This window comes from Falco rusticolus, chromosome 8, assembly GCF_015220075.1.
Source record: "Falco rusticolus isolate bFalRus1 chromosome 8, bFalRus1.pri, whole genome shotgun sequence".
Classification (NCBI taxonomy): domain Eukaryota; kingdom Metazoa; phylum Chordata; class Aves; order Falconiformes; family Falconidae; genus Falco; species Falco rusticolus.
In genome coordinates, this window is record NC_051194.1 from 32686173 (window position 1) to 32705716 (window position 19544).

The following is a 19544-nucleotide window of genomic DNA, read 5'->3' on the forward strand; positions in this document are numbered from 1 at the left end:
TTATTTCTTAAATTGACCATGAAACAAGAATTTAAAAAAATGAAAAAATACAGCAGCTTTTATTTATGTAAAAATCTGAACTTGTTGATTAGGGTAACTGAGGTTCGAGGTAGCTCTAATGTCGTATGCATCAACAGGTACATTCGCAGGCGAGATAAATCTTGCTAGAGAAGACCAGAGTAGCTCTTAGCTGGCTACCAATTTCAGATTTCGCACAGTTGGTAAAATATCATCCAGGTTACTGATCTCTGAAATGGAATGAAAAGCAAAATGGTAAGGTGCATGTATCTAGAACATCTTCAAGTTCAGCCAAGATTCTAACTTAATGTTAAATACAGGTAGTGAATGTTAAATACAGTAGTGAATAAAATAAGCTCCTCGCGCATTTTAATGTTTTTGGAAAAGCCTCAATTTAGCTTATCTTATGTGATTGGATATATGCAACCCCATGTTCAATGAAAACTATTTTGCTCCCTTCCATGTTCAATGAAAACTATTTTGATCACTTCCCATCAAAAGGGGGAAAGAAGAGTAGAGGCAGGCAAAAGTTAGCACCCTCCCTCACATCATTGTGTTTCAGCACACCAGGAGTAAACAAAACGCTTGTTAATTATTTAAAGTTTTAGGAGGAAGTGCTGGCACAACGATAATTACAACTCTTGCAAATATTACTCACCTAGAAGACAGAGCAAATCTTGAATGAGAGCTTGAAATGGTGGAAAAAAGCACTTGTGTTCTTCTAGCTTATTGATTATGCTGAAATGTGTAAGTGAGACTGTCAGATAAAAGGTACAAGGGTGCTTTAAGCTCACCTCCTCGGCTCTGTTCTCGTACTACATCATGACTTTCTGGAACACACTGCTACTTAGTAGTATATAAAACCATCTACACCAAAAACGTGTTCTCAAGTTCCAAAACCTGCAGCCAGTGTTAGCGTCAAAAAAGCGTCTCTAATTTTGCTGTTTAAGCCCTATACACATCCTTCCTTCTTACACGGCACCAGGTAAGTTTTTGACTGGAACATTAGTCTTTACATGCTAAATACACTGCCTGGGGGTGGCTGATATAACTGCCTCAGAGGTGGAGCAAGAAATATTTTATAAGCTCTTCTCTCATTACAACAGGAGCGCAGAAAGGCTGAGGAGTTAGTATCGGTAACTCGGTGTGTGTCAGACTTGCCGCCTGCTGCAAGGAAGTGTCAGTATGTTTGCAGAGCGCACGCTGAATGCAAGCTCTGATAGTCCGCTACCACCTACGTGTATGTTGTCATCAGCTGAAGATATGACAGGATTTGTCCAGTTCTCAAGGTATTTGTAGGCAGCTCAAGGCATACGTTCTCTTAGCAATACACCTCGGTGTTACAGCTGAAGCCCTGCAACACTTTCTCCCTCCCTACCCACGTGCAGGATCTGCTTTGTCTCCTTATGAATCGTGTCCTGTTAAGGCTTATTTGATCACCTTCCCCATGCAGACCAACAAGGTATTTTGGAACCTTCTAGCCTTCATTTTTCTCTTTGCCAGCTTTATCCTTTGGAAAACATTCAAGATTTGTTTCACGTAGGAGAGGAGTAACTCCTTTACCATCACAACTCACTGACTTTTCAACAAGTGATTAAAGTTTCTTGCATTATCAGTTTTAGGCCGTTCTCCCAATTATTAAATGCGGTGTTTGAAGAACAGCTGTCAGCGGAACAGCCCACATACCTGTGGATGTCTTGGGTCCCCAGCAGCTGCTGTACCTGCTCAGTCATGTTCTCATTAATTACGGCACACAGTTTCCCAACAGTATTCACTACCACAGTGGGTGGAGCTGAACTGTCTGTGGAAAAACAAACACTTCATGTTTCTTATAACACTAATAACAGGAAATTATTTTAGACACAATTAATTCTTGCAGGTGCCCAGATTTTACTCAGTTTTCACATATCTAGGCATACAAGTTCCATCATTCACAGAAAATGAAGTGCCTGTGGTCAGAAACAAACTAGTGTTAGCTAGGAATATTGCATCTCTCACAAGTCCTATAGCGGCCAAAAAACCTTGTCAGAGCTGTGTGCTTTCACAGCAGTGATGGTACCAAAGTGCACCCTCCAATGTCAACAGATATCAGCCAACTGAAATTACAGGGAGAGGGTTACTCATTAGCTTCTGGTAACACAGCTGCAGCACGGCACAGGGGCTAGGCCAACACGGAACCTGCTCAGTAAATACCTTGTTAATGCCCAGAACTTGTTTTGGTATTGGATTCTACCTTCACTGTCTGCTGTGACTGAAGGCAACGGGCTCCTTTGTCCTTTTCTCCCTCAATTTCAGAAGAGCTAGGCTTGGAGAAGGCATCCTCAGCTCGGTTTGTTATTATTAAGGCGACACACGGCTTCCTCACCTCCTGTGCTGGCTGCGGGCAGGAAGATTGCTTGGCTCAGAAGACCTTTGTAGCCCAGGAGCCTTGCTCTGTGGCTGTACACCCTGCAGCACAGCCAGACCTTTAAACCCAGAAGCAGCAGCAGCTGCTGTCGTCCAGAAGTACAAACCAGAAACGAATGGCACTGGGAGGTCCCTACGTTTGCCTCTGGGTACTGGCACTTAATTTTTTTTTATTTCTTCAAAAGATTCAACAGTGTAAGACAGGCATTTCTGAGGATTAGACAGAATTACACTTGAATGAATTACAGAGTAGAAATCAAGAGCAGAGTTTGAAATTTTTTTCTTAAACTTGTTATCTTTCAAGTGGAGAATGAAAGATGGTCAAGAATTACAAAGTCAGCTCATAGAAACAAAGCTTTGTGGAAAAAAAAATAATTCAATTTCCTCTGTTATTCTTTTCTTCTGCCTCCCTGATATTCTTCAGCAACTGCTGAAGGCTTACAAATAATGAGATTTACTTAAACTGCTAATTGACAGCAACCTATTTTTAATCTTCCCAGTGAAGAATTTACTCATTTCTTGGAAGCTCAGCATACTTTCTATGAAGAGATCAGCCTTTCACTTATCATATTCCTTTCCTGTAGAAACAGTTTGAATAAATGCTAGGTGGTATGGCTTTACCTAGTTCCAGGAGCTCATGGAGATTTTTCATAGCGTTGGTCATTTCCCCAAGCTTTGTGTAAACCTCATTCATTCGCGGATAAACGCCACTGAGAGAATTCACATCAAACAACTTCTGGAAGTGAGAGACTATTGCGAACACGGTCGATAAGGGCAGTGCCTGGCTGTTCTGTAGCAAGCAGGAAGAAGATCTCATCAACTTACCACTTAATAAAGCAAGGATTCTTTTAAACCATGAAACATTCTTAAAACTAGTCTATGAAGAAAACAGGTGTAACTTCCCTTATTAAATCACAGCGTTTCAAATATTCTTAAATCCGAAGACATACCTTAAAGTGAGTTTTCAGACACAAAATATCCAGCAAATTAAAAATACTTTTTGAGAGCCGCCTTCTCTGTTGCTTAGTAAGTATGCTTATGTTCTCAGCGCTAACTGGGAAACAGAACAGGGTAACTGAGACTACAGGACAATGTGAATTTATCATTGGCCAAATGACTGAAGAAAGCAGCCTTCCCCAAGGTGAATTTATCCATTATGTTAAAACAGTCTTTGACTACTGAATTATCTTCAAACACCTGTTCCTTAAACTCTGCAAGGCTTTCAAATGCACAAACCTAACCACCCTGTGAAGAATGTGTTTAAGAAGTCCACACTAACTTGTGATTATAAACCCTTGGTAAGAATTACCTTTTCCTTATTCTCTATTTCTTCCAAAATTGCATCTACTGTGAACTGGAGGTCTTCAACTCGTATGAATTCTCTGTTATCCTGTGGACCTGCAGTGTGCCAGGGCACCAATTCCAGAGACAGTTTTCTCAAGGACCTATGCAAATCCTTTCAAAAAGAAGGGAGGGGACACAACTCATTTTAGTAAACTGCTTAAGGTTGTTTTCTTTAGAGAAACGGGCAGATTTTCTGTTTCTCACATGCCAAAACATTCCAGTACTGGCGGAATTCAAACACAGTATCTTGCTTACATTCTTTGATTTAAAAATAACACCGAGAGTCTAAAAATTGAAGTACTTCACACATTATAGTTTCAGTGAAGTAAGAAGTATTAGTCACAGAGGGTTTGGTTTTAAACAAAATTACTTCGCTTGTATTTTGATCAAAAAGTTACTGCTCTGGCAGGACGAAAGGAAGAATGTGTGAAGTACATAGGCTCTGAAGCTTAAGTGTCTTCTTAGGGACTCAGCCAGTGAACAAAAGCATTTAGATGATATACACAGTGCAGTATGTCTGGTGTGTAGGAACACTGTGTGTTCTTCACCCTACTATGTTTTAAAGTGGTATATAAATGGACAGCAGAATTATTTTTAAAATTTAACACCAAGTCAGGCAATAACAGAAGCTACACACAGAAAAAAGCGCTACATACAGGGAGGGACCAAGGAGTGCTCAGCAGATTAAAGGAAAGATATAAAGCCAAACACAATAATGCATTACCTTTAAGGCCATTAGCTGATCTGCCCACATTTCTATAGTAAGCGGAAGGTGCTCAAATCTGCTCTCCCTAATAGAATTTTGCACTGGCCCTTTACTGCGCCTGTATATTAATGGAGGAGCTCTTGGACTTCGCAAAATAGAATCAATATGGGACAAAACCTTCAACGACAAATAACAAATGTTATTGCTCAAATACATATGACTTTTTATAATAAAATCCTTCACTACTTACACTAAATCATAAATAGCTCCAATAAGTTACTATCGATGAATTGTACAGATGTATTCAATATGTAATAGATTGAAAGATTTTAAAATATACCAGCTAGAAGATATGTAAAAGTAATACAAATAGACTTCCCTTTAAAGGACATTTAATATTTAACCACCTGAGGCACTGTCACTTCCACAGTTTGCATGTTGCTAAGGTTTATTATATTTGCTTTTTAAAAAAAATCAGATAAAAGACACTGTCTCCTCGGGCATGTTTAAAACTGTAACACAAGGATCTCTTTTGTCCAAGACAAACGCCCTGTCCTGGAAAGACTTCAGCTAAATCATTGATTTGATATTTGCCGAGCTAGTCTCTGCTTCCTTGCTGTATTTTCAGGTAGTTTACACCAAGGCATGACAATGAAGAGCAGGCCTACATGAACTGCCAAACCCACAACATTACACATCCTGCTGTGTTCATATGAACAGTTAGATTCAAAACAGCATGCCTCAGTTTACATGGTTAAACAAACACTGAAACATTGCTAGATACATGCACAGTACAGATAAAATTTGCATACCTCTAAGTATTGCTGGCAAACTGCCTGCAGCTGATCTACTTCTGTGGTACTCTCAGATTCTTTCTTTTCTTCGGTTCTTTCTCCGGTACTACTTCCCGAAGATCTACATGCCAAATAAATACAGTAGGTTACACCAGTAGCCTTAGCAGGAGATACCGCTTTCAACCTGATTAAAGAATCAGGTAGGTAGCACGTATACTTACACCTACAAACTAAAAATCTCCATTTTATGATGCCTGCCAATACAAGTCCATCAAACTGATTTAGCTGAAGAATATAATACCTGATGTAAATATAATTCCATTTTCTCAAGTCTCCGGTTGAGGTTATTCCAGACTGCATGCAAATTTAGAATGGAAACCACCAGGTGTACAGTTGCTCTGCTACCAGAGGTTCTACTATGGCTGAAGACTTAATATCCAGAATTTTACTCAAAAGGGTCAAATTCTGTTTTCACAGTCTTTATCTGCTTCCGCTTGAACATCTTACCTGGCCTACTGTATATAGCTCACTACCCTTCTTGTCAAATCTAAGATGACTTTTTTTTAAACTACTATCTAAATCATACCCACTGTCTGAGAGAAAGGACCATTTAAATACACATGGCGTAAAATGAAGAACTGAACAATTTTAAAGTTTAAGTGATGTTTTTTTCAGGCTATAAAATATTTAGCATATGAAGTGGTATTACAGAAAAAAACACTTTTTCAAGCGGTACCTTCAATGTATTTTCTTAGCAATGTTTCAGAAAAAACCTAATTTCTAAAAATAATATGGACATAACTTCAGTAGCTGCAGTATTTTGCCAACTCCTATTTTCTCATTATTAATCCATAATGTAACCAGTAGCTTGCTTCATAGCACACGGAAACAGCAAACACCACAGTTTGGTCCTGTCCATGTCGCCTGCAGTAGCCCTCAAATCAAATCCAGAAAGGCAAAATGCAATAAAAAAAAGGCACACTGCTGTGCTCCCTTTTGGAGACCTTGCCTTCACTTCAGAGATTCACACAGAGTGTCTGGGGAGATGCAGTAGCACTTGCTGCCCATAACCAGCCTCAGAGGAACAGTAATAAAGGTACATGCTTTAAAAGCTACTATCTGCATTACAGGTTGCAGGGTATCTTTGCCTTACAGAACTGCAGAGGATTCACGAAAGTCACTGAAGAAATATACTTACTGGATAGTTTTCTTCAAAGTTTTCTCCAGTTTCTTCACTTGGTGCTTGTAAAGTTTTAATTCCTGTGCAGTTGGTCTGTTAGAAAGAAAAAGTACCATACGGTATGTCTTGCATTTGAAGGTATCTATAAAACCCAGCCAAGCGAAAAAGAAAGAAAGCTTTGCTAGTGCCGCAGCATCATTCTGGAAATGAAATTCTGCACCATTTCGACGTGGCAACAGCAATAAAGAGCAAACTAATCATTAGCAGTTGTAGTTATTAACAGTGTAGGGAGGGAAGGCTGACTGTTGCTGCCATATCTTATTTCTATGAATCACTTTTAAAGGTAGATTTCATGCTACACTTTTACAAGTGATGGTGCTTTCTATTTCTTTCTTTGTAAAGCAAAGTCTACTGAAGTGCTCCTAAAAAGGATGATACTTATCCTTTCTCACCTTATTTCCAAATCCTTCTTAAGATTTATATTTTCAAGCAAAAGCTGTTCATTCCTGGCTTTTGTTTCAATAAGTTGTTTCTGAAAAGACTGCAACATACACTGTTATTTATTTCATTCGTTCCATACTCAACAAGCTTGAACAATTTAAAGTACGCACATGCTAAGAAGGGTTCCCAAGCGCCTATATCGCAAGACAGCATGGATGAGGACTTACTTGGCTAAGATCAAGAGCCTGCTGCATTAGACCACAGGTGGAAAACCTAATGATTAAGGAGGTCTGCGCAGTCCCCAACTAAGACAACTCACAACAACATAGTATGAATCTTTGCATAAGGACAGTGAATCCTGCCCAGAGTTTACAAGACGACATGGTAAGAACAAAGGGATAGAAATCAAACACATGTATGTTTCTATGTGACTCTTGAAGGGTTACCATTTAGAGATCTGCGCTGACTTACTCATTCTTAGCAGTTCCATACCGTAAGCAGCGCTCTATAATTAGGAGTAGCATCTAGATTTAGGAATTCTTCCTTGCTTTTTCCTTCTCTCTGTACCTGGTCTTCATCTTTTTTATATTGCCTATTAATAAAAAAAAAATGTTTCAGCTTACTGTACTTCAATTTCCTGAAAGATCTAAGTTGGTTTAGTTAGCAGTTATATATGATATTGCTTTGATAAACGGCAAAGTAAATAGAATAGCAACTCCGTCCTAAGATCCACTGCTCTTCTTTGTTATTTCTGGGAAGCAGTTTCATGTATTAATTAAGTGCACTTATTCCTTGAGAGAAATTCCAGTACAAGCAAATCACATTTCAGTCTTCAAAATAATAATCTCAAATTATAGGAATGTCTCAGGTATGTGCTTGTTGCTTTGTACCATGTAGGCACCACGATGGATCTAAAAAGCTGGTATTCCTTTTGGTTAGGGAGATCAGTTGACTGAGCACAGCTAATGCAGTAATTCTGCCTGTGAACCATGGCAAAAGAGGAAGGGAATTTAAAAAAAAAAAAAAAAAAAAAAAGAAGAAGAAGAAGAAGAAGAAGAAGGAATTATAGCTCCCATGCCTCAATACCCCCAACTTCCTAGCTGTCCTGGCCAAGCAGCTGCTTAGTCTGACTGACAGGTACTCCCTGGATGAATCCAAACTTCCATGACCATTAAAATCCTTTGCTGTTTCTTACATGCTAGTGATGTATGGAACACAGAATTATTTACCATTGTAAGATTTAAGAACAGTAAGAAATAAGAAAATTTTGAACAGTAGAACCATAAGTCATAGACCTACCTGAGCTCCTTTTTCATTTGACTAATTTGAGATTCATAATAATCAATCAGACAAAGGAACCTGAAGAAAAAAAAAATGGGATTTTGAATTTCAGATACTCTCAGGCATGATTTTTTGAGAGATACTGTGACCAACCCATAGGAACAGGCCACCTTACACAACTGCACTGAAGTGACAGCTTCAAATAGTGGGTTTTCTCTCATGCCAAACAAACAGGCTTGTGGTTTTCCAAAACAGAGAAGTAGAGACATTAACTCTTTACTAGTCTACAAGTGGCAAAATTATTAAGAGGAGAAAAAAGCTAAATCCTCCCGACAGCCGCCTCATCTTGTGATTATGGTTACTCAGCAAGCTTCAAGTGAGGCAAGGTCCCAAGCGCTAGGACTCAGCGACCATTGCAGGAGGTAGAAAGCACAGGTCCCACACAGCCCAAGAACATCCATCTCCAAAGAAAGTAAAAGTGCTTTCAAACCAAGTGTTTGCAAAAACCAGAGCCACAAAAACATGAACAGCTGAGAAACTGCATTTCCCCTTGAGTGCTCTCAGATTGTCTGTTTTGGAGAGACAGATGAGAACGCACAGGGAACAGAATTCAGTGATCCATCCTACCATACAGCGAGGGCACGAGAAAAAGGTTGCACACACACAATCCCTTTTAAATGCTTCCCAGGTAAACATCGCTAGCCAGGCCTAGAAAACCTGGTGACATCAGTGCAGTAAAGTGATGGCTACCTGAAGCCTAAGAATTGAAAAAAATCTCTGATTACAGAACTATGGAGGTCTTACTGCAAGACACCCAGGCTTGGAATACTTTTAGAACTCTCCCTGAAGTACCTGGGAAGCCTTACAGCAAGCCTGCAGTCAGCAGTTGCAAAGATCACTTTCCAAAACCAGAAGGGCTGGTTTTGGGGTGGTGGCGTTTTTTGTTTTTTGAATTTACATTTTAAAATGTTAGAATCCCAGGAGGAGATCACCCTAGCAGACACTGCAGTGCCAGAGCAGAGCTAATCATTCCTTTCTCTTTGCTGACACCTACTGCACACAGCGGCTCATAACTTTTTATTTCTGCCGTGGATTTATCCAGCTCACGATTTTTATACAAGAAAAAAAAATCACTGAATTGATGTACCTTTACAAGACTTCATATTTCAGCTTGCACTCCTAAGGTCCCCAGCTTTTTTTTTTTTTTTTTCCATATAAATATCGAGAACAGTTACTTTGAGATCCATTTCTTCATTTAATGTTATAGATCATTCACCAACCTAAGAAAATTGCTTACTGCTGATCTAGAAGAGACGTGGGGGCTCTTTTGCAAAACCGACAAAACATCTTGTTTTGAGTGGTAACACGACGTTGCTCTTCCATCCCAACTTTGCGCAGTTCCTTCTGCAAATGGGCAATAACCTCTTCCTGTTCTTGCAGCTTTTCCTGTTGCTGTTGATATTTGGCCTATGAACAGATAATGGGAGCATTCTGAAGTTACATTAACCCATAAGCTGGAGACTGTACTATACACGCCCAGGTAGGCACTTGGTCCCAAAGGAGGCTTATACTTGGGTTTTAGCAGTGGAAGAAGGATACATATATTTTCTAAGTTGTCGCTGGAAGATTCTGTATGGATTGAAAAATCTTAGCTATAAACTGTGTACTAACTCTATGACCCAAGACTCATGTTTATTTTGATCAATGTAAATATTTTTAGAGCTTTTAAAAAAGTCAAAAGTTTGAACCCTCAGACAGCGCTATCTGGATTACCTGTGAATCTTTCTGAAGTTCTTTGAGTTGATTCTGTTGCTGGCAAACTTTAGCTATCGTCTCATCTTCCAGCTGACAAATATTGGACTTAATGTTTTTTACCACATTTTCCAAATCATTAGCCCGTTGTTCTTGTCGAGATGCCCGACCTCGTTCCTGTCGTATCTCATCTCTGAAAAAAGCAAATGAATCCTTTATTTAAGTTAAACTCACTTCCCTAAAGACAGTGAAGGAAGCATAGGCCTGACAACGTGAAGGAAGCATAGGCCTGACAACGTTATCTAATAATGCGCAATAATAGCCTGCGGCAGCAGGTACAGGAAGTATGCTGGTATGGGAAGAAGCAGCAGATGAAAAAACTTAAGAGCTCCAAAGGAACTAGGCCAACACTGCTGCATATTGGACAATAATCTTGGGGAAAAAGGTCCTAGACCTCTGGTGTGGCAAGAGTCCCACCTGGCAGGACACAGACACTCACTCTGGATTAGCAGGCAAGTTCCTTCCACTGCGTCTTACCTAAGACAACGATTAGCCTCCAGAAGCTCCTGCATCATCTTCTGCTGTCGGTCGGTGTCTTCCACCAGCGTTTTTAATGCAAGCCTTATTCCTCGAGAAGCTTGACTGTCTAAAACTATCGCATCTGGAGATACATAAAATAAACCCAGTCAAAATGAAAGGTCACATCTCTGCTGCCATTTGCAAGCGATGGGTTTAGAGATGCCTTATGAACTTAGCTATGTCCACATAAAAGCACGTGTAAAAATCAGCATTTCCTTACCTGAGGTGCTTCTGCAGCTCTGGGGGGCAGCAAGGCTCACCGGTTCCAAGCCCTGATGCATCAGTAGCTTGTTTAAGCTTTCCCATTCAGCCTTCTCCTGGTGCAGCGGGGAGGGGGGGAAGAGGCAGAAACCCCAGTTCCCACCGGCAGCTCGCGGCCCCCCGCCCCCCCCGGCTGTGTGGGTGGCCGAGGCCACCAACTGCCCCCCAACAAAACCAACCCGCCCCCCAACAAAACCATCCCGACCCCCAACAAAACCATCCCAACCAACTGCCCCCCAACAAAACCAACCCGCCCCCCAACAACACCAGACGCCCCCCAACAAAACCATCCCGACCCCCAACAAAACCATCCCAACCCCCAACAAAACCATCCCAACCAACTGCCCCCCAACAAAACCAACCTAACCCCCAATAAACCAGACACCCTCCAACAAAACCAACCCAACCCCCAATAAAACCAGACGCCCCCCAACAAAACCATCCCGACCCCCAATAAAACCAACCTGACCCCCAACAAAACCAACCCGACCAACTGCCCCCCAACAAAACCAGACACCCCCCAACAAAACCAACCTAACCCCCAATAAACCAGACGCCCCCCAACAAAACCAACCCGACCCCCCACCCCCACGAAGCCCCAGCCACCACAGGTGGGCGCGTGAGGCATTCCAACGGGATCTGCGAAAATTACTGGGGAAAACCGGCTCCAGCCCTGGGAGGAGCCCCCCGAGGCGGCAGGAGGCGGGTGCCGGCCCCGGGGGGCTGCAGTCCCTGCTCGCGTTCCGCCCTGCTTGCAGCCACCCGGCAGTAGCCACGGCCGCCTCAGGCCCGCCGCCGTACCTCAGCCATGGCGGGGGCGCCCGCTCCCGCACCGCCGGCCAAGGGGGCCGCGCCCCGCGCCCCCGCCGCCCGCAGGCAGCCGCCGGCACTCGGGAGAGGAGAGGGGTCGGGTCCCAGGACTCGGGAGCTCAGCAGGTCCCGGCTGGTGGCGGGGGACGGCCTCGTAGGGAGCTGCCGGCGGCGGGAGGAGGCGGAAGGGCCGGGGGTAACGGCGGGGGGGCGAGGGGAGGAGGCGGGCGGCCGCGGGGCGGCGCTGGCCGCACGCCGCCATCTTGAGGCGCAGGGAGCCGGGGCGGAGGAGAGCGCCGCCGAGGTAGGAGCGGGGCCGGGAGCAGCGGGGCCGGGGGGCGGGCTCGCCTCATCCCTCCTGGGGCGCCGCGGAGCTGCCCTGCCTTCCTGCCCCGGGGCGTCCCCTCGTCGCTTGGCGGGATGGCAGGGCCCGCCCGGGCCGAGGGAGCGTCTGCCTGGGCTCCTTGGAGACCGCCGGGCCGCTGGAGGAGGAGGAGGCAGCAGCAGAGCGCGTCTGCGGTGGCGTGTGCGCCTGCCCGGAGGCGCGGAGGAGGGGCGGGACGCGCCGGGGAGCCCGCCTGGGCGGCACCGGGGGCGGTGGGGCTGCTGCTGGGGGCGGAGAGCGCTGAGGCCCCTCGCTGGGCGTGGAGGGTCGCGGCCATCAGCAGCGAGCTGTTTGAGGAGGATTTAGAAAGGGGGCTGTCGGGGCTTCATTGAAAAAAAAGCTTTTTGTTGGCAGTACGTGCGAGTGGTGGGGAGAGATCCGCCGCCTGTGCAGGCCGTGTGCTTCCCAGGGCGCACAGGCCCCCGCCTTGGCTGCTGCCGGGCACGGGTTAGGTGGCTGCAGAGCGGTAGCCCCGTCGGAGCTTTCAGAGCAAGGCCTTATGTATAAAGAAGCCAAGCTCGTCTGGGGCTGCTGGGTTGCCGGGCAGGAAAGGCGGTGGGGGGAGGCGGCCGGCGGGTGGTGCCAGCCCGGCCCTGGGGCCCTCGGGCTCCGCCGGTACCCGCCGCGCTTCAGAAACTGATAAATACATTTTTAAAAAGGAAACCGTGTGTACTGGGATGTTCCCTAACCCTTCCAGCATTGATTATAATAAATTATCGGCTAATACTCGTGCAGCAGGGCTGCGTACTGCCTGGGGTATGTGGCCTCTGGGTAGACCCTCACCAGGTGCCACCCCTGGTGGCATTCCTCCTTGTGCCTGAGGCCAGCTGCGGTGGGGATCAGCTGGCAGGGTCTGCCCTGAGCCCTGCTGCCCGCTCCTTTGCCCAGAAGGGGAAGGGGGAGACACAGAAATACACCCCACCAGGCTGCCACCCGTGCCCGGGGGACGCCTGCCTTCACAGAGATCAGCAGTAACTTCAGGAATCACCAAAACGATCTCCTTGGCATCTGTCAGGTGGTGTAGGCTGCTTGCTACTGTGAGAATTAAATCTTTAGAGCCTTTAAATGGTTTCACTGGCTTTAAAACTTATTTTTCAGTTCCTGGAACAGAAATGGGTGTCTTCCCTGACAAAAGCACAGACAGTAATACAGCAGCGTACAGAGCACCTTTTAAAATAGAAGCTTAAGACAGGGTGAAAGTTTAATTCTTAAATGGCACTCTTCTGCTGAAGAGAGACCCTAGAACTTACAACTTTTAAATTAATTTTTCACTAAAACGTACAATTTGTCAAAGTCCACTTCATTTGTACTTCCTTAAATTATGCTTATTTATATGCACAGACAATGCAGACAGCTCTTAATTTGTTCAGTGAAAATAATAAATGAAAAATAAGTCAGCAGTGTTGTAAAACGCAGCCATGGTCTAAAAATCTCCAAAGTAAGAAACAAGTGGTTTGTTTGTGGTTTACACAGACTGTATGACTGAATTGCCAGGTCAAGTTGCTAGTATGATTGTTGAAAACTACTCCAGTCATTTAGAACGAGTAGGTTGAAATGGTTGCCTGTGCTATTTTACTTTCCCTGAGGTGGCAACAGTCCCTAGTTTGTTAAGTTTGTGACTGAGACGGGCAGCTCTGGATTGGGTTTCTGCTTTGGTCAAGTTGTTTGCTTCTAAGCTTTTGCTCGATAGTTAGGTAAACCATTTTTACATCAAATAATTGGCAAAGTTATGATGTGCTAATAAAGTTAGGATAAATTGTACGTACTGATTTAGTAAACGAATATTTACATTTGCCTTTCTGTCTAAGAGCAAAAGTTGTTTGTATTTCATTGTATGTATGGCAGCCCACAATAGTTCTTGACACTTCAAAAAATGTCTTTTATCTTGAACGGAGAAAATGAGGAAAACTTAGGCCTCAACACCTCTCTGCTGCTATTCTGCTTTTCTTTTTTTCTTGCTGCTAATTGGATTAAAAGCTGTTTTGGTTACTATGGCATCCCGTGAGGAGATTACTGTCTATGAAGATGAAGTAAGGTAAAAAATCAGAACTGTGGTATGAGCAGATTTGGAAAGATGTCCCCAGTTTCCGTGGTCATTTGTGTCTGTATCTAAACTTTAAAAATTACTTAAATGAAATGATATCTTGCCAGATCTCCTCCCCTATGGGTGTTTGTGTGTGCAGAGTTGCATTTCTGAATGATGTAGGTAATGTTTATGAGAGAGATTACAGACAAAACAGGTAATAGCTAAACTGGTTATCCTAACTGGTTTTCAAGCTTAAAAGGTTAAAACACTTTCTCAGAAACCAGTCAAAGTACTGTATGTTAATGCCTGCTGAGAAATTGCAGAGCTGTCCAGGAGCATCTGAATTCTAAGTATAATTTTATGACCATACTGTCACCTGAAATGGAAGTTTTAGAGGTTAGATGGCTATATCTGTCTTCATATGGTGTTTGTCAAAGTGAGTCTGTTTAACTGTCTGTTTATATTTTGTGATACTTTGTCATATTTGAATGTTTGAAAAACATGAAAATCTAAGCAGTTCTGTGACCTTATTCTTTCAAGTCTCATTTTTCATGTGTAAAATGTGGCTCGCCCTGAAGCGGTAAAGCTTTGAACTATAGACATAGTAGTTGAACTCTTTCAATGACTATTAATTTACTCTGTTGGTGTTTCCATAGGTCTCGGTACAGCCACTTAGAGAAGATGACAGATTTGGTGGCTGTTTGGGAAGTAGCTTTAAGTGATGGTGTTCATAAGATTGAATTTGAACATGGGACCACTTCAGGAAAACGTGTTGTCTATGTTGATGGAAAGGTGAAATTCCTATGTGCTCAAAATTCACTATGATACAGATTATATAAGTGCACTTCCATGCAACAGGCATCAGAACTAACAAAAGACTAATAAATGCAAGTGAGGTATATTCAGTTGATTAACTTTACCTTATTTAATGAACTGCATAATTTTTTTTTTCAGTTGCAACTAAGGTGTGAGTATTCATGAAGTGCTTTTCTGTCCTTGGGCAGAGGCACTCTAGACATACAAAATACCATGTATTCATTCATTCTGAAATAATAGCTAAGTACTGAGCTGTTTCCAGAGTTCTGGTTCAGGGTTTTTTTGTTACACTGTAACATGCATTCAGGTTTATCAATTAATACCTGTTGTCTTTGTTTTATTCTACAGGAAGAAATAAGAAAAGAATGGATGTTTAAATTAGTGGGTAAAGAAACATTCACTGTTGGAGCATCCAAAACAAAAGCTACTATTAATATTGATGCAGTCAGTGGCTTTGCATATGAATATACTTTGGAGATCAATGGAAAGAGCCTCAAGAAGTATATGGAGAACAGGTTGAAAACCACCAATACTTGGGTACTGACCTTGGGTGGTACAGACTATAGAGTTGTTCTAGGTAAGTAAACATTGAATGACTTCGTGTTGCTGCCTTTGAATAAACTTGTATGCATTTAATAACTTGTAATTGTAATTAGCACAGTTCAGTGGCTAGTGCTGTTGCAGTGTAAAATCCTGAGTGGTCTGGAAGTTTGCAATGAGATGCCAAAGGCAGTCTGAAAATAACGGTCATTTTACACCTGTGTGAGCCTGCTGTCACAGCAGCACGGTCTAGATATTAAAAAAAGAAAAAAAAATGTTTGGAAGGAGTTAGGGCTTCTGTATCCATACAGCTGCCTTAGCAAGCTTGCTGTATGTGCAAGTTCGTTAACCAGGCCACCAGGCTGTCCTTCCAAAAATCATAAGCTAACCAGGTAACCAAGCTTTCCTGCCAAAAATCGTAGGCCGAAGTCAAGGAGTCTTTAACTAAAGAAGTGTGACAATTTTATTCTACATTTTTGATAGATTAATCAGCATCCTTTTTTCTGCATAACTTAACTACAAATTCCATCTAAAAACTTCAAATTATGTTTTTTCACTTTCTTAATAGCAAGGCAGTACTTTTATTCTCTTCTGCCCCCCATTTCCAAATATATTACAAGCAGATGGGAGGAAGGGAACCCCTGAGGAATTTGTCAGTGGCATCTAGTAGGAAAACTTCCCCTTAGGTATTGCTGTACAGTTAAACCTGGAGATAAGAGATCTTGGGCTATGATTTCTTCTTAAGCCTCAGGACAGAATGAACTGCCGTAGGATGACAGGGGGTGGGGAAGAAAGACAATTTTAATGCCAAAACCAGATTAGTGTCCTCGCAGACTTGTAATCTCCCTATGCTTACTTTAAAGGCAGGCAGTGTTCAGCTCTCTGCCAAGTCCTGTGGATGACAGTGTCAGTCATGTGAGCTCTAGAGCAAAGTTAAGGAGGATGTGCTGGGAGAAGTAAAAGAATATTCTGTTTCAAATGCAAAAAAACCACCCCAACTCTAATACTGATATTTAAAGCAGTATTTGGGTTTTTAAGGAGATTACAAACAGTTTGATGGATGTTAAATAATGCTGCTTTTGAATTAAACTGACCTGGAAAAAATGTTAAGAGCTTCATTGAATAAACGGCACTCAAATAATTAGCAGAAATTACTTCATTTTACTGTCTTCAAGTTTTTCAGTTTAACAATGACAGAATATCTCTTGACAATATTTGGAACAATCCAGTGTTAATGGGAGAGGTAAAATTGTGTGTTCAAAAGTTGTTTGCCGATTGATGACGGAGCGTCCCATCTCTCCAGTATAAGAACAAACCCTGTAGCTCAGGTACTGTGGCCAATTAGGAACTTCTTTTGGGAATTGAAAGTGAAATTCGATGGTAAGTTTTTAAAATTCCTAGATCTTGTCTCTGTGTGTGGGAATATATCTTGTTCTTTCTACTCTTTGTTTTAATTTTCCTTCACAGAAAAAGACACTATGGATGTGTGGTGCAACGGTCAAAAACTGGAAACAGCGGTACGTGATCATTTCCAAAGGCTTTTCACGGGCTGTGGCTAGATAACCAGAGCTTAGCAAATTAAGGCACAGGGGGGCATGTTACTGCACTTTACCACAAAGTATGAGCATATGCTGAGACAGCCAGTACGCTCTTAGTCTGTTCCAAATGTCCTCCGCTGTATTTCGTAACTGACAGTATTTCAGTTAGGATGCCCGACGGCTGTCTATATTTAAGGATAAACAGTGGTTTTGCTTACACTTCTTAAACAAGCAAAATTAATCTGGGTCGGTTGTCCAGGGTTTTTAGGGAGAAAACTTTCAGGGAGCGGAAGGGACTTGAGTTTGGTGCAGTGTAGAGCCACCTCATCCAAACCTGCTTGTGTTAGTGGTGACTGAGAAGTGGAACATGAGTAGCCTGTTACAAGTCATGATTTTTTTTCCGTCTAGAGATGGTCCCTAACACTTTGCCGTAAGTGTCTCGTTGGAACAAATCAAATCTCTTGTCTTTCTGTTACATCTTCATTAATTTTTAGAGCAGGGTGACAGCTAGAAAGCCTTGCCTATTTGGCATCCTTTTGTATTACGATGGCTTTCAGTATGCATACTGTGTAGTTGTCCTCGTCCTTGAAGGATGTGCTTTCTCACCAGAGTTGTCACTGTGATTACTACTGCCCCTGGATGAGTACTAATTGTAAAATCAACAGTTTTGCTATACTTGAGAATAGGATGAAAAGATTCACCAAATGTTTCTTTGGTGATCATTGGAAGAAACTTCCTCTCTCAGTGAATCTGAACTTGCTCTTGATGGTTCTCAGCCTCTTCTATAATGTAATAAATTCACTAGGTGATATTCTTGCAAGCTACGAGTACAAGTTTAGCTGTCAAACTGTACTTGCATTAGAGCAGTGCACACTTTTCTGCTCTCCCAAAGATGGTGACAAAACCAGAGCCATGCATGGCAAAATCCGAACAGGAAAATACATAACTGCAGCAGGAGCTGTGTATCCAAAATACGCAACAGTTCAATCGGGGATCTCTTCATCCTGCTGTAGAACGCACCACTAAATACTTCACGTTTTACTGCCACTTCAGCATAGGTTTGTGTGGTACTTACTGGCTGCACCACACAACCCGGAAGGAAACTGTCTTTTCTATTCGTTTTACTGACATGGATCAATGATGCTCGTTTACAAACTCCAGCTTTAACATTTCTGATTATGCGAAATTTTGACTGTCATCTAATACCCACAAATCTTTAACTGGACACCTTGACAAAGCCCTGTCTGAGATTCTGCAGCTTTGTTCAGCATTCACACTATATTTGTCGCAGGTACCTATGGCTGCTCTAATTGTGGGAACTACAAGTGATCTTGACCTTGGAAACAGTCTGATGCACTCAAGCTTTTATTTTACTAAAATGGCACGTGCTGGTTTTATTCTTGTCTCCTTTCTTCTAGGGTGAATTTGTAGAAGATGGGACTGAAACTCACTTCAGTGTTGGTGATCACAGCTGTCGCATTAAGGCTGTTAGTAGTGGCAAACGAAAGGAAGGAATTATTCATACCCTTATTGTGAATGACAGAGAAATCCCAGAGGCTGTGGAGTAGCCTCTAGTTAACTGATTATTGTAGGACTAAGATCAGGAATTTTCAATTACTGTGGTAATTATTCTAATATGTACTACTTGGTACATCTAGTTTGTGCTGCGTTTATCTTCTAGTTTCTGTATATGAAATTATTCTTTTTGAGGACCAGATGAAAATAATTATGCACATCTTACATTACCAGTTTTTAAAAAACTATATATATTGAATATATATTATATCACTAAGTGCAGAGAACACTGGTGAACTTAAGTAGAAATTATATACTAGGAAAAAATCTCACTATAATAAAATGGGAGATAAATACTCATTAAGACTGAATCCTTATAAAATGCATGTGTGTGTGGAGGGAGGTGGATGCATGTGCTGGGCATTTGAGTAAGCTGCTACAAGTTTTCTTGGTAATTACTTTTTCTATTAAACTGACTACCAACCTTTTTCAGATGCAGTTAAGAAGAGTTACAAGTTAATAAAAAGGTTATTAATGAAATACACTGTTACTTGTGTAAGAGTATTAAAATAATACCGTGCTATGAAAACTGTTCTTTATTCCGAGTAGGAGAAAAGATGTTACATTGTTCTGAAAAAAAAATTCCTTACAAGTTTTCTGAAAACTGATGCTAGAAATAGAAATTGTTGTAGCAGTTCAGAAACTCTGTACTGAGTTTTGGAAAAAAACCAAACAAAAAGTTAGGAAAAAAAAATCCTGGCATGAAACTCCTTTAAAAGATGAAACCTCTTGAAGCAAGCTGAAAGAAGATCTTATTCTTGTTCAATGCTGTTGAACAAACCTTAGATCTACAGCTGTGTGTTACCCTGGCAGTGATGTGTGAATCAAGATATGTGAAGAAAAACGGGCCAAATAGAGAAGAACTGGCTGCTTAAATGGAATAGTTAAAATGGGAATAGACTAATTCTGGCTTCAAACTTCCAGCGTAATATCTAAAAGTAGCCTTGGGATTTCTGTGAGAACAAGACTCGTGTATTAGATGGTTCTTACACCCGTTTAACATGATACTAGAACATACTAGGCTTATACACTACAAAGGCTAACCTTTTGCAGCAATGTAGACACAGCTGATCTTAAACATAATTTTAAAAA

The 19544-nt window shown here is 42.1% G+C and overlaps 2 protein-coding genes across 6 annotated transcripts; one reads left to right on the forward strand and one right to left on the reverse strand.

The window, feature by feature from the left end:
- Positions 1–30: 30 nt before the first annotated feature.
- On the reverse strand, positions 31–11670 carry CEP70 (centrosomal protein 70). 2 transcript variants are annotated; one of them, XM_037398136.1, is made up of 16 exons: positions 11564–11670; positions 10722–10818; positions 10460–10583; positions 9944–10115; positions 9468–9637; positions 8189–8248; positions 7382–7481; positions 6901–6989; positions 6467–6541; positions 5287–5389; positions 4493–4651; positions 3734–3880; positions 3046–3214; positions 1705–1819; positions 677–756; positions 31–248 (listed from the first exon to the last, which is right to left on the reverse strand). In XM_037398136.1, exons 1-16 carry the CDS (start codon positions 11570–11572, stop codon positions 187–189), a joined length of 1731 nt encoding a protein of 576 aa, XP_037254033.1. In that variant the 5' UTR covers positions 11573–11670; the 3' UTR covers positions 31–186. The 2 variants fall into 2 exon arrangements, with proteins under 2 accessions (XP_037254033.1, XP_037254034.1); XM_037398137.1 differs by lacking the exon at positions 677–756.
- On the forward strand, positions 11624–18981 carry FAIM (Fas apoptotic inhibitory molecule). Of its 4 annotated transcripts, XM_037398142.1 has the most exons (6): positions 11735–11876; positions 13935–13992; positions 14640–14775; positions 15148–15376; positions 16807–16856; positions 18296–18981. In XM_037398142.1, the coding sequence occupies exons 2-6, from the start codon at positions 13949–13951 to the stop codon at positions 18443–18445; spliced, it is 609 nt and encodes a 202-aa protein (XP_037254039.1). In that variant the 5' UTR covers positions 11735–11876; positions 13935–13948; the 3' UTR covers positions 18446–18981. The 4 variants fall into 4 exon arrangements, with proteins under 4 accessions (XP_037254037.1, XP_037254036.1, XP_037254039.1 ...); XM_037398140.1 differs by lacking the exons at positions 11735–11876; positions 13935–13992 and adding an exon at positions 11624–11698; XM_037398139.1 differs by lacking the exons at positions 11735–11876; positions 13935–13992 and adding an exon at positions 11629–11704.
- The last annotated feature ends 563 nt before the right edge of the window (positions 18982–19544 follow it).

What these genes read in the sequence shown, in the direction of transcription:
- FAIM (XM_037398142.1), top strand. Translation starts at nt 13,949, where the DNA reads ATGGCATCCCGTGAGGAGATTACTGTCTATGAAGATGAAGTAAG. An exon ending in GTCTATGAAGATGAAGTAAG is followed by an intron (nt 13,993 to 14,639) that starts GTAAAAAATCAG and finishes GTGTTTCCATAG; the next exon opens with GTCTCGGTACAGCCACTTAG. An exon ending in AGACTATAGAGTTGTTCTAG is followed by an intron (nt 15,377 to 16,806) that starts GTAAGTAAACAT and finishes TTTCCTTCACAG; the next exon opens with AAAAAGACACTATGGATGTG.
- CEP70 (XM_037398136.1), bottom strand. An exon ending in GAGGCTAATCGTTGTCTTAG is followed by an intron (nt 10,116 to 10,459) that starts GTAAGACGCAGT and finishes TGCTTTTTTCAG; the next exon opens with AGATGAGATACGACAGGAAC. An exon ending in CCATGAGCTCCTGGAACTAG is followed by an intron (nt 1,820 to 3,045) that starts GTAAAGCCATAC and finishes GTTTTTCCACAG; the next exon opens with ACAGTTCAGCTCCACCCACT.